Raw genomic sequence first — 14,032 nt, forward strand, 5'->3', positions numbered from 1 at the left:
GGAACCGGCGGCAAATCCAAAAAGTTAAACACACCAAACACACTGATACATTGGAAAATAAAAATATAAATTCACATTAGTTTGCCCCCCAGTGCCCTTTCCTGCAGTTTTACTGTACTTTTAAGGATATATATATATATATATATATATATACACAGATATATATATATATATACGTATATATATATATATATATATATATATATACACATACATACATACATACTTTAACTTATTTATAGTTATTTATTATATTATAATTTAGGATTTTGTGTTTCAAACTTTATCATAATCGAGATGTTATAAAGAAGAACGCACAGAAAAAAAAAAAATCATATGTAAATAGTTGGTTTGGGCTGCTCATTCTTAAGAATTACATGCAAAATAATGGTATCGCTTTCAGCACCTAAAATCGGAAAGAATCATACCGCCAGGGAGGTTAAAAAATAAATCTGACTGGTAAAACTACTCATAATTATCATTCAAGCAATTCCTGACGCAAACACACAACTGATAAGATTATTTAAAAGAAAGCTGATCTGTTTTGCACTTTTATGTAAAATAAAAAGAAATCCTAGTGGCTTCACATTCTCTTTAGGCCTCCACTCATTGCTTTCAGTAGAAAGTGGGTGTTACCTGGCCTTCCACATTGGGAGGTACAGCCTGGGCATTGGCAGCTGCTTGATCGAGGTCCGCCACTTCTGACGACTTCAGCACTGCGGACATCTGCAGGCAAAACAAGGTGAGGCACAAGCTTTTTTTCAAGAGATATATATGATAAAACCATCTTCCACCCCTGGGGCCCGTGGGAGCTTAGGAACGCCTCCAGCTTCACAAGGCTTACCCGTCTGCCCTCCTTCTCCTTGGGGCCTTTCTCCATGCGGCTGGGTGCCGGCTTCACATGTGAAGAGTTGTGGCCTAAAGGAGCGCCTGTGACTTTTCCCATCAAGCTGTTGTTCCGCACAAGATCCCGCAGAACGGACGACTGAACCTTTGTCTGTGTCGAAGACAGAATAAGACAGTGCTAGCTCACCTCTGCATCTAAGTCATGAAAATTTCATAGAAAAACAGAGGCGCCCCTACGTGTAGACTTGTAAACACATTTATTAGTAAAAATATGCACTCACATCCATAAACAGGTGCTCATGAGAAGACCCATTCTGGAGGTTCTGAGATGGGTGGGCAGCAGCACGCACGCTCGGAAACAAGTCGCATCTTCTATGACGTCATCCGCATTTGACTGCAAACCAAGCCTCGTTTTCACCGACAGACTTTGAGCCTCGTTCTTGTATCAAGTTTCGCCGTCACTGCCGGCTACGGCGAGGAGGGCTCAGTCCCAGTAGGATGGCTGCATAGACTGGATGACAACATTCACCACCCACCCATCTTGGAACCTCCAGAATGGGTCTTCTCATGAGTAGGGATGATCGAACGGTTCGGGTCGACCATCGGTTCGACCCGAACATTGACTGTTCGAAATTCGGCCAAATTCCGAACTTTTTGCGGAAAAAGTTCGGAATTCGGCAACCAGAACCGACCAAAATGCAATGGGACAGGAACTGGGCTTTAAAAGCCCCTGATTGGACCAGAACCATCAGTAAAAGCCAATTGAGGGGGCAGGAGGATGCTAGGAATGTGATTGGAGTGACTAGGGGGTCCAGAGGCCAATGAGTAGTGAATACGCCCCCCAGTATATAACATAGCCCCGCCAAATCTCTAGCACTGTAATACAGGGGCTGTGGAAGAGAAAGGAAGCAGTTCTGTTACTCCTGCTGCAAAAGTGTCATTTAGCAATTATTAGTGTGAGGAAAGGGATATCTAGTGTAGTTAGGGTACTATTTTCCACTATAGTTAGATTTAATAATCTAGTTTCTGTAGGGAAAGTGTTATGTGTCAGGGTGACCATAGTGTAGTGTAGGGTGAGCTGACTCTGACTGCTATGCCAGGGTGACAGAATCCATCCATGTCAGGGTGACCGCCATAAGAAAAAGATAATTTTTCTTAGAATTTTTAGTAGAGCAGGGATGGGGCTCCGCTCTTTGTATGCCAGGGTGATCGAATTCATCCATGTCAGGGTGACCGCTATAGGAAAAAGATCGTTTGTCTTAGAATTTTTAGTAGAGCAGGGATGTGGTTCCACTCCTTTCACACCTGGGTGTTTTTTTTGCAGGCGTTTATTGGGCTTTTTTGTGGACGTCTTTGGAGGCAGGCATGACATCTGAACTTCTGTGTAGGGGTATATATACACACACACATATATGTATATATACACATACACACATATTGGTGTAAAAGTAGCGGAACCCCATCCATGCGCTAATGAAATTATTTGCAGGGATGTGGCTCCGCTCCTATCACACCTATATGTGTGTATGTGTATATATACATATATGTGTGTGTGTATATATACCCCTATACAGAAGTTCAGATGTTATGCCTGCCTCCAAAGACGCCCAAAAAATCCCCCAAAAAATGCCTGCAAAAACACACCTGGGCGTTTTTTGTTGCAGGCGTTTTTTTGGCATTTTTTGGACGTCTTTGGAGGCAGGCATAACATCTGAACTTCTGTATAGGGGTATATATACACACACACACATATATGTATATATACACATATGTATATATACACACACACACACATATATGTATATATACACATACACACATATAGGTGTGATAGGAGCGGAGCCACATCCCTGCAAATAATTTAATTAGCGCAGGCATAGGGTTCCGCTACTTTCACACCTATATGTGTGTATGTGTATATATACACACCTATAGGTAGCGCCGCTTCAACCTCTTTTGCACTTTTATTTAATTCTTAACCCCCCGGGGGTTCGGTTGTTGGCTGCTTACACCTAGTACCTATTTTTTCTTTCACCGTACACTCCATAGCGCTGGTCACCTTTGTTTCTTTGCCTCTAGCCCTGTGGAACCCCTGGCTTTGGTTTCTGGACGGCTGCCCTAATACGGTGGACTTTCCTTCCCATCCCACTAAATGACTTTTTTGACTCCTATGGACTTTGGCTTAATTGTGTGGCTTATGCGCCTGTTACATGTTTGTTTTTTATGAAAATTTCATGAATATGCTAGACAGTTCTAACAATTTCATTTGGATTTATGCCTAAATTTTCAATTTATCATTTTCTCCAATATTTCTGACCTAATGGTGAGATTTTATTCCACTTCTGGACCCTGTGACAGGTTGTGACAGCAGGACAAGAAAAGTAGGCCAGCAGTGGTCACCAGACAAGACTACACAAAACAGTAATAATAGGAAGAAAGGATAAAACTAGCCAATGGGGGTACAGACCCCCATTAAAGAATTGTCAGGGAATCTATCCTTTCCTACTCTGTCTAAATGTAAAAAACAATGTTTGGCCAGAGTTGGGCTTGAACCTGTTATAAGATAAATATAGAGACTGTAATTTTCTTCTGAACATTACATTTGCCTGGCTGCTATGCTGTGACAGGGACTTGAATATTTTAGAGTCACTCATCTAACATGAGTATAGGGATAAGAGATTTGGACCTACACCCATCATTTGTTTGCTGCATGCTTAATCTGGGTTAGGGACTCAGACATACAGAAGCCAGACACAGCCAGGAAACTAGCATGGAGAATGGCGATGACAACTCCCATATTTCTCCCATCATAGGTATTCTTTAAAAAGAACTTATGACTAGACCATTCATTTGAAAAATAGCCTTTCGATAACAATATATGTGCATTCAATGTATTTATGCATGTTATTTATCTGTAAAAGCCCCTCTTTTGTAGACATTCAATAGCTTGAAGACTGCTGCTGGGTGCTGCCATCTTTGGAGTGATGACAGCAACATAGCTCCCAACTGTCCCTGATTTCAAGGGACTGTCCCTGATTTGGAACAAAGTCCCTCTGTCCATCTTTCCTCCTCATTTGTCCCACATTTTAGTCTTATGTTTATAGTTGTATATGTATTGAGTGCCAACTTCTTTTTCCTGCTTGGCCAGCTACCGCTTTCATAGGAAAGGACAGACAGTGCCTGTGCAGCAAGCTGGCAATGTCTGCTCCTAATCTGCCAAAACCAGGACCAATCAAAAGGATCAAGCAGAGGATCTTGGGATGTGTAGTCCCGGTTATAAGTAACAATCTCCTGTAGGAAGAATACAATTCCCAGTAGGTGTAATGAGGGGGACACTCAGAAAGGGAGAGACACCATGAGGCAGAGAATGGACAGGAAGGGGTCTGTTTTGGTTGGTGGTTCTGGAATGGGAATCAAGGGGCATCGAAGCCAGGATGGCGGGACAGCCTTTCCCTTAAACATCTCCACAGTTGGATGCAGACTCACCGCCACGGGCACTTCATCGGCTGTGTGAGTACTGACGTAGATATCATTAGGCCTCTGGATCATCAGGCATTCAATTGGGCCTCCTTCAAAAGTCTACCTCAGGCTATCCTGACCAGAGGGCTGTGGTGTTACTGGGATCAGTAAGAGGGCAGAAGCTCACCCACCCTAAGCCCACCTTTAAAGAAACACTGCAAGCGACACTCTTATCTTCCGCCATTGTTTGTGCTTATACAAAAGATACTGCACATTAGTCCATCCTGGTCACTGAGTGTTCCATTTCTCGCATAAAAGTTGGCTGGCTGAAGATACTGGATGTCTCCACCTAAAGGACTCTTGCATCTCTGCTGCCATAATCCAAGGGACTCAGTATAAAATACTTGTACAAGTAAAAGGGGAACTCTTTTACATAAGAAAAGGGTGTAAAATTTGACTTCTGCATTACCATTCATTGCATTATACATTAGAGTTTGTGCTAATGGTCTCAAGACTTTAAGGAAGGGGATTGACACACAAAACATCATTCTCTCCCTTTTATACCGGAGTCCATAGGTTATCTTAAGGCCTACGAATACAGGTATACTGAGATTTATTGCATTGTATTTCTCGTTTCAGGATGATGACAGGGTCTCTTTAAGAAGAGGGTCTCCTAGCCCCTACCATTTGAAATGTATAGTTGACTTGCAGGGCTTATGGTAACCATAATCAACCCAAGACCCAATGTTTGCCACCTACACTCACAATGCCCTTGGGGCAACTTTGATTCTCGATGGGGCTACAAAACTACAGCTATATCTCAGGTGTAGACGATCCTGTAATTTTTGCAGAAATCCAGAGATGAGAATACAGTTATGTTTTTTTAGACTCGTCTGTCTGATTCCTACCTTCTCCAACACTTCAGCCTCCTGGTAGGCCAGAATCCGGTAGGCTCCACGCAGACGCTTCACTCCTGGATACAACAGGGGCACCATGTTCACGTAGGCCACACCATGAAATGATATTTGGGTGTCCTCTTCACTTTGCTGGAAGATATAATGGAAGACTGAAGAATGAACCAATAGCATGAGTAAAGAACTAGCCAAAAAAAGGGGGAAAAAAACAACTTTCTATGGGTTCCCACGTATTTAAAGGAAGAAAAAAGGAAGAAGAAGGAAAAAGAAAGATGGAAGAAGAAGGAAGGAAGAGGGAAGAAGGAAGAAGAAGAAAAAAGAAAGAAGACAGCCCAAGAGTTGATAAGATGGAAGAAGGAACATAGGAAGAAGAAAGAAAGAAGACAAAAGAAATAGGAAAAAGAAAGAAGGAAGAAGAAAGAAGAGGACAGCCCAAGAGTTGTTACCTTGCTCTCAAGTAACCAGAAAAAGGTTAACAGTGTTAATCTCATGCATACCTTTGCTTAATCCCCAGTCCAGCAGCACCAATACAAACTTCCTAGTGCGTAAAAGTAAAGGCAAACTTTTTTTTTTCTTTATAAACCCTTGTTATAACCTCTTTCACGTTTCTTTTTTTCACCACCTGTGTCCTATAGGGGAGATATATGTTCACTTCTTGTCCCATAGATGCAACAGAAAGTAAAAGGAAATCCCTCCAAAATCCCTCCAAAAGATTTCTCCTCTACTCCTGTTCTGGCGACCAATCAAAATTTGGGATTTTCTTTCACTTTCACTCTTGGTGATAACAGTCACCAGGACAAATAGAGTAAATTTCCCTAACGAAGCCACAGACAGCAAAAATAACCCGACAGGGGTTCTAATCCCTCTTCACTTTATTTAAACTAAAATATACAATTATATATGCAGGAAAAAGTGGGTGACTGCATTCCAGTAAAACCACTTTAATTGATACGTATCCGTGCTATGATTAGGCTCTGTATAGCGTGAAACGCATTGGATGTCACCTTCCTCCCACTGTATCAATAAAATTGGTTTTAGCGGAGTGCAATTATCCATATATACTGAACAAAATTATAAACCCAACACTTGTTTTTGCCCCATTTTTCATGAGCTGAACTCCAAGCTCTAAGAAAACCGGGATTCATCCGTGAAGAGAACATCTCTCCAAAGTGGCAGGTGCCATCGAATGTGAGCATTTGCCCACTCAAATCGGTTATGACGACACACTGCAGTCAGGTGGAGACCCCAAAGAGGACGACCAGCATGCAGATGATCTTCCTTGAGACGGTTTCTGACTGTTTGTGAATAAACTCTTTGGTTATGCAAACCGATCGTTGCAGCAGCTGTCCGGGTGGCTGGTCTCAGATGATCTTGGAGGTGAAGATGCTGGATGTGGAGGTCCTGGGCTGGTGTGGTTACACGTGGTCTGTGGTTGTGAGGCCGGTTGGATGTACTGCCAAATTCTCTGAAACGCCTTTGGAGACAGCTTATGGTAGAGAAATGGACATTCAATTCACGGGCAGCTCTGGTGGACATTCCTGCAGTTAGCATATCAATTGCACGCTCCCTTAAAACTTGCGACATCTGTGGCATTGTGCTGTGTGATAAAACTGCACATTTTAGAGTGGCCTTTTATTTTGGGCAGCCTAAGGCACACCTGTGCAAAAATCATGCTGTCTAATCAGCATCTGGATATGCCCACCTGTGAGGTGGATGGATTATCTCGGCAAAGGAGAAGTGCTCACTAACACAGATTTAGACAGATTTGTGAACAATATTTGAGAGAAATAGGTGTTTTGTGTACATAGAAAAAGTCTTAGATCTTTGAATTCAGCTCATGAAAAATGGGGGCAAAAACAAAAGTATTGCATTTATAATTTTGTTCAGTATATGTTTGCATATATTCTTCAGTTACGAGCTAGACTGACATCCAAATGTTGTGGCAGAAAAGGGTGGACCTATTTATGTTGTTATTTATTTATAATTTTTTTAAGTTTTACCCTTAGAGCCGACTTCCAGGGGCGACTTCGGCACGACTTGCACGGACTTCATATAATTGAAGTCAATGCAAGTCGCCTCCAGGTCGCCCCAAAGTAGTACAGGACCCTTTTTCTAAGTCGGAGCGACTTGTGTCGCTCCTATTAGAACGGGTCCTGTGCTAATCAATGGCGAGCGAGCGACCGACCACGACTTGTCAGGCGACTTGGTCGCCTGACAAGTCGCGCTAGTGTGAATGGACCCTTAATTATTCCTCAAGCCTAATTTATCCTAATTTATCTTAAAGTAATAAAAACAAAGATATTACATTTAGAGATGTCCAGTACAGACCTAGTAGGCTTGTCACAGTTAATAAAAGCCTGCCGAGGCCAATGGTCAGGCTGATGGCAGGAACCCCTTCCTGGCACAAGTCTCTCACTCTTTTCAGCATTTTCTAGAATCCTTCATTCTTCTGGGAATGTTTAAAGGAGAAGACGGGGGACTTACAAATTTATTTTGCAAATTATTATTTTAGGTTGCAAGATGACTTGCTACTAATTTGTGAAAAAGTATAGTGTCCATGTGTTCCACTGGCGTCTAGCACCTTGCATAATGATGTTGCTGTAATGCAAAATATATATATATATATATATATATATATATATATATATATATACTCACTCTTGGATTCGGTGTACTCACCTTTTCTGCCTTGCCTGCTTTAGATTTGCTGGTGGTTGAAATTGGCGCTCTCATTATCTCTACCGGCCAGTAACGGCACTCCGCTATCCGCTTCTGTAAGCTGAAAATACACCAATGTCATTCATATGAGCCATACTACATGTGACGGAGACATCTGAATCTTGAAGAAATGCCAACACCTTGGTGAAATTCACAAACAGATAAAATCCACACAGGGGGCCAACATGTTTCGGCGGTTAGGTCTTAGTGATGGACGGAGATGGGGTCACGTTGGCTTAGACAAAATATCTGTAGCGCCCTCCTAGGTAGGTGCTGGGAAAAAGCATTATTATGCTCCATCCGCTTATCAGGGGAGCCTGATCTGTTAGTCTTGCCTGTTGCATGTGTCCAGGTGTGAGTCACTTGGTCTGAGGGAGTGTCCCCACTGTATCCAATAGGGGAGCCTGTTGGAAAGTGGAGGAAACCTAGCCAGAGGCAAACGGGCTTTGTGGCAGTCCCAGTGGGAGGGCACTACCGCAGTGCATCCTGGGACTGACCATAAAAGCCAAGGGCACATGTGACAGGGCATCTTTGGCGGGAAGCAGAGTCCCAGGAGGAGGGTGACGGCTGTCTCTCCTCCTGCAGTCTGAGGAAGGTGGTCACAGGCATTTGGCCTGGTGAGCCAGGCGTGGAGCTGAGCCTGAAGAATCCTGGAAAGCTGACGGTGGAGCTGCAGGCAGAAGTCATCTGGGAAAAACAGTGTTCATGAGTACCAGGGGGCTTGCCAAGGGGTCCGCCCAGGAAGGGGGACCACTCCAGAGAAGTCAGAGGATAGAAGGTCAGCTCACACAGTAAGCAAGAGTAAAGGGGGTGCCAAGTAGAACCCTAAAGAGTAGGGGTAAAGGGGGTGCCAAGCGGGGCCCTGAAGAGTAATTCACTATACAGTTCGCTTATCAAAAACTTCACTACAGTGGCAAGGTGAAGTAGCGGCCTTGCCACACTCAACATAGCTAGAAGTCCAAAAATTGTGCATATTTCATCAAGTTGTAGTATCCCACTTGTCTCTCCTACTACCCCAGTTCTAAAATAAAACCAACAAAAAAAAAACACATCCCCTGGACTATTTTCTGACTGAGCCAAACGCTTAAAGTACTTTGAATTGCTAAGTTGTGCTATGGGTAACCCAGGGGAATCCGCTTCAAGCAGCTCCCCAGGGAGTAGTGCTACATATCTATATTTTTTAAATCCAAGTAAGCTTGAAATAATACATATGAATGTTTTGTCTTTTCCTATCCAGCTCTTGGCTCCCTTTTTTTCACATACTCTAGATTTTGCTTAGACCTTTGCTTACAGAACTCAGTATCTCAAACTGAAGAAATGACTCCTCCCTATCCCTTCCTGCTCTGTTCAGACAGAGTTTCAATGACAGAGAGGCAGTCAAAAGCAAGCTAGAAAAACCATGATGAATCTAGTGTTATGAATGTGTCCTAAATGAAATGTTTATTTGTATAACAAAAAAAAAAAAGATTTGATATTAATATAGAGATATAATCAGTTTATAAAATTCATAAACATAAATAAATAATGAAAAACCATTATGATTCCCAATTTTAGAAGAATGGAGTCTACACGTTACCTGGTCAGTGCGGGCTTATCAAGGTAGCACCTCCTCTCCGTGTCCCACATCACTCTCTTACGTTGGGTTTCGGCTTCCATGCGGAACTCTTTGTCCTGCAGATGGTGCACAGGAACATTTTTATATAGCTTATATTCCATGCTATACATTAGGCCTGATATTTTAACATGTATGAAGGAAGAACTGAGCTTGTCATTAGCAACAAATCAGATTCTACCTTCTATTCTCCCAGTGCAGTGTGATTTTGATAAAGGGTCATGCTTGTTTTTCGAGAACTGAAATAAGTAGAGGACATGCAGGCGGTTTCAGGGAGGATCTCATAAATTGCATAGAGTTATGTAGGTGAGAATATCTAAATTAATTGAGATCAGCCCATCTGCATTCTCCCTGTATTGCCTAACACTGCCCATTGCACACAAAGCTCATCTGGTGACCATGATTACAGTGCTGAGGATTTATGGGGCATGTAGTTCCACAAAATGCTAGGAAATGAAGTGCAGCGCCTGCTCCAGGCATCCTAGTATAGCCGAATATACAAAAGCTCTTTGATGACATCACAGGCAGGGCTGTTGATAAGGCAGTACAGCCAGCTCTCCAGTACCGGGCTTACTGCTGACAATTGTGGCTCTTCTGAATCCCTCTGCAGCGCTGTTGGCTTCTACTTTTCTTTCTCCCTGCGCTGCAGGGGGATCAGTTCTAGGATCTGCGCCCCCTTCCACCTGCTGTTGGACCTCCCTGCATGCTCCGTCTTCCCTGCAGCACTGTTGGCTTCCCTCCTCTCCCACCAACTGCCGTGGCCCGTGGGCACATAGGGTGTGGTTTCAGGACAGAGAGCAGGGAGTGTTGGGCAGGGGAGTAAATAGGTCATATTTTCTGTTCCCTTCCGTTCCTGAATGAACACAGTAAGTGATTAGTATTGATCACTCCTGTGTTCAATCATTCTTGAAGCATAGTGTTTACTATTCTCAGACTTTGATATTCTCGGATTTTGGGGGGGGGGGGGGGGGGCAGGGTGTCTGTCAGGTAGACTGTGTGGGGCCCCATGATTTCTAACAGCAGCCCTGGTCACAGGTACTAATTTATTTTATTTATCCTATCTGCAGCTCATAAACTGAAAATGTTATATGCATTGGATTTATGAATGGGTAAAGGAACAATAGTAGATGAGCTTTAAAGTGAACCTGTTGCTTTGGCTTGAGTGCCCCTGAAAAGCTTGAGGCGTTAGGTTCCATTAATAAAGCTAACACACCACTGGGCCCTTATACCCCCTTCCCAACCAGGCCAATTTTCAGCTTTCAGTGCTCTCACACTTTGAATGACAATTACTCAGTCATGCAACACTTTACCCATATGAAATTATTTTTGCTTTTTTTTTTCTTACACAATTAGAGTTTTCTTTTGGTGTTTTTTTTTTTTTTTTGCACTATAAATAAAAAAAGCCTGAAAATTTTGTAAAAAAAAAAAAAATGCATTTTCTTTGTTTCTGTTATAAAAACTTGCAAATTAGTAATTCTTCTACAAAAATGTTGACCAAAATTTATACTGCTACATTTCTTTGGTGAAAATAACCCAAATCAGTTTATATTAATATTTGTAAAGGTTATAGAGTCTACAAGCTATGGTGCCAATCATTAAAAATTGATCACAACTGATTACACCTGATGTACTGATGGTCTATCTAATTTCTTGAGACACTAACAAGCCAGGACAGTACAAATACCCCCCAAATGACCCCTTTTTGGAAAATAGACATTCCACGGTTTTTAGTAAGGGGCATGGTGGGTGTATTGAAGTTGTCAGGTAGGCTGTATGGGGCCCCATGATTTCAAACAGCAGCCCTGGTCACAGGTACTAATATATTGAATTTATCCTTTCTGCAGCTCATACATTGAAAATGTTATATGCATTGAGTTTGTGAATGGGTAGAAGAACAATAGTAGGTGAGAAGGCAGGACTCCCAGAGATGAGATTTAAAGTGGAGTTCCACCCTATTTTTTAACTTTACACCGTCAGTTAGATTAAAAATACCTAAAAAAGAATTGGATAATTATAATTTTTGTTTCACTTACCTTATTTTTAATGAAAATTAACTTACCTTCCTTCCTCTTCCTCCTTATGTGGCCCAGGCCCCTGACGTCACTTCCTCCATTGCATTGACTCCTGGGAGGTGAGCGTCATCAATCCCAGGAGTCAATGCGTCACTTCCGGTGCAGGCGCGTCATTCTCTGCTAAATGAATTAGAACAGCTTCTGGGCATGCGCAGAACCAGCTGCGGGATGACGCGCCTGCCCCGGAAGTGACGAGCATGGCATTCTGGGACTCCGACATCCAGGAAGAGGGACGCGATGAGGGACGCTCCGGCTTCAGCTGTCCACACCGGAGATGGCAGCGCGTGACAAGAAATTTTCAAGGTAAGTTTTTCTTCTTACAGGTACACTAAGCAGGGGACAGTTCAGAGGCTATCATTGCTTAAATGCACTAACCCTGACTGTCCTAGGGGTATTTTTATCCCCAAAAAATATTTTGACCGGGACTCCGCTTTAAAGTAAACCTGTTGCTTTGGTTTGAGTGCTCCTGAAAAGCTTGATACATTAGGATCCATTCATAAAGCTAACACACCAAGAAAGGATACCTTTTTTCAAAAAAGTGACAGTTATTTTTAGTGGAATCAAATAAGATTTGAACATTTTTCATGTGGCAAAACTTTGTGTTAAAGCTTAGTGTATTGAGCCTATTGTGTTTTCTTTTTCTTAGTTGTAAATGATGAATAGGAATCTTTTTTTAACCCAACTCTGTAACTATCTAACCTCTTTGCGATTCATCTCTCCATCTTCCTCTTCATACGCTCCCCCTAAAATGAATGATTCTGGGATATGCTGAGCTCCTGGCGCCATGATACCGCTCATTGGCCATCTCTTCTGCCTGGACAGAGGTTCACTCTCTCCCCCTGCCTTCAGGGCTCCATTTGAGAAGATCAAATTGAGGTCCTTCTGTGTCAGGAGAAAAACAAGAAGGACCAAGAAAAGTTAAACAACTAGCTTTTGTCTTTTATTTTTCTGGAAAAAAAAAAAAAAAGCAAATATGCTTATTGGGTGGCTCCATTTTTCCAAAATCACCCCCGCCACCAGAAATTTTGCAATAAAACCCAAGCCTAAAGTGATATTAAAGAAATATTTTTTTAAAAATAGCAAACACGGTATACTTACCTGCTCTGTGTAATGGTTTTGCACAGAGCAGCCCCGATCCTCCTCTTCTCGGGTCTCTTGCCGTAGCTCCTGGCCCCTCCCTCCTGTTGAGTGCCCCCATAGTAAGTAGCTTGCTACGGGAGCATCCGAGCAGGCTTGCTCCCAAGCCGCTGCTCTGTGTGTCCATTAACACATGGAGTGTGGCTCGCCCCTGCCCCCGCCTTGTTCTCATTGGTGCACTGACTATTATTGACAGTAGCGGGAGCCAATGGCTGTCTCAGCCAAAAAGGAGGAAGAGACCCGGGAGAAGCACTGCTCTCATGCACATCGCTGAAACCAGATGGAGCACAGGTAAGTATTAGGGGGGATCGGGGGGCTGCTGCACATAGAAGGTTTTTTACCTTCATAGAATGCATGAAGATAAAAAACCTTAAGCCTTTACAACCACTTTAACCACTTGCCCACTTTCAGCGTTCTCACACTTTGAACGACAATTAGTCAGTCATGTAACACTGTACCAATATGATTTTTTTTTCAAACAAATAGAGCTTTCTTTTGGTGGTATTTAATCATTACTGGGTTTTTCTATTTTTTGCACTTTAACCACTTGCCGACCGCCGCCCGACTATATACGGCGGCGGTCAGCCCCTCACAGGCAAAGTGACGTACCGGTACGTCACTAGCCTATGAGCCAATAGGGGGCGAGCACGTGCCGCCGGAGGCGCGCTCCCGCTCCTTCCCTAAGCAGCCCGCGCGTGTGACCGGCGGACCCGATGTCCACCGGTCACTCGCGATCGTCGGATACAGCGGGAGAAAAGCAGGCGGCTAATGTAAACACAGCCGCCTGTCATTGTCCCCTGTGTAACAGCACAGATCATACGGTCCTACTATGTAGGACCGTTGATCTGTGCTGTTACACACACAGCCACATCCAATCACAGTTAGAAGCACACCCCTAGGGACACACTTAACCCCTCCTTCTCCAATAAAGTTAACCCCTTCCCTCCCAGTGTCATTTTTACAGTAACAGTGCATATGTATAGCACTGATTACAGTAGTAATGTCACTGGTACCCCCAAAAGTGTCAAAAATGTCAGTCAAGGGTCCGATCTGTCTGCGGCAATGTCGCAGTCCCGCAAAAAAAAAAAAATCGCAGATCGTCGCCATTACTCTCAAAAAAAAAAAACAATAAAAATTACAAAATTCTTTCCCTTAGTTAGTAAACGCAATAACTTGTGCGCAAACCAATCAAAATACACTTTTTGCGATTTTTTTTACCAAACATAAATTTGTTGACTTCAGATCTTAGTTTATTTAAATCTGAGCACAACAGT

General features: G+C 42.9%; 1 protein-coding gene across 1 annotated transcript in view; it reads right to left on the reverse strand.

Moving 5' to 3' along the window:
* Positions 1-14,032, reverse strand: part of CFAP70 (cilia and flagella associated protein 70) — a 103,384-nt gene that overhangs the window by 62,960 nt on the left and 26,392 nt on the right. The window contains exons 7-12 of the mRNA XM_082260131.1: positions 12,321-12,503; positions 9,514-9,608; positions 7,899-7,998; positions 5,214-5,351; positions 845-997; positions 637-726 (exon numbers count right to left, since the gene is read on the reverse strand). Coding sequence (XP_082116257.1) covers positions 637-726; positions 845-997; positions 5,214-5,351; positions 7,899-7,998; positions 9,514-9,608; positions 12,321-12,503 — 759 coding nt within the window. The remainder of the gene's footprint in view (positions 1-636; positions 727-844; positions 998-5,213; positions 5,352-7,898; positions 7,999-9,513; positions 9,609-12,320; positions 12,504-14,032) is intronic.

Source organism: Pelophylax lessonae (assembly GCF_965119305.1).
Source record: "Pelophylax lessonae genome assembly, chromosome: 6".
Classification (NCBI taxonomy): domain Eukaryota; kingdom Metazoa; phylum Chordata; class Amphibia; order Anura; family Ranidae; genus Pelophylax; species Pelophylax lessonae.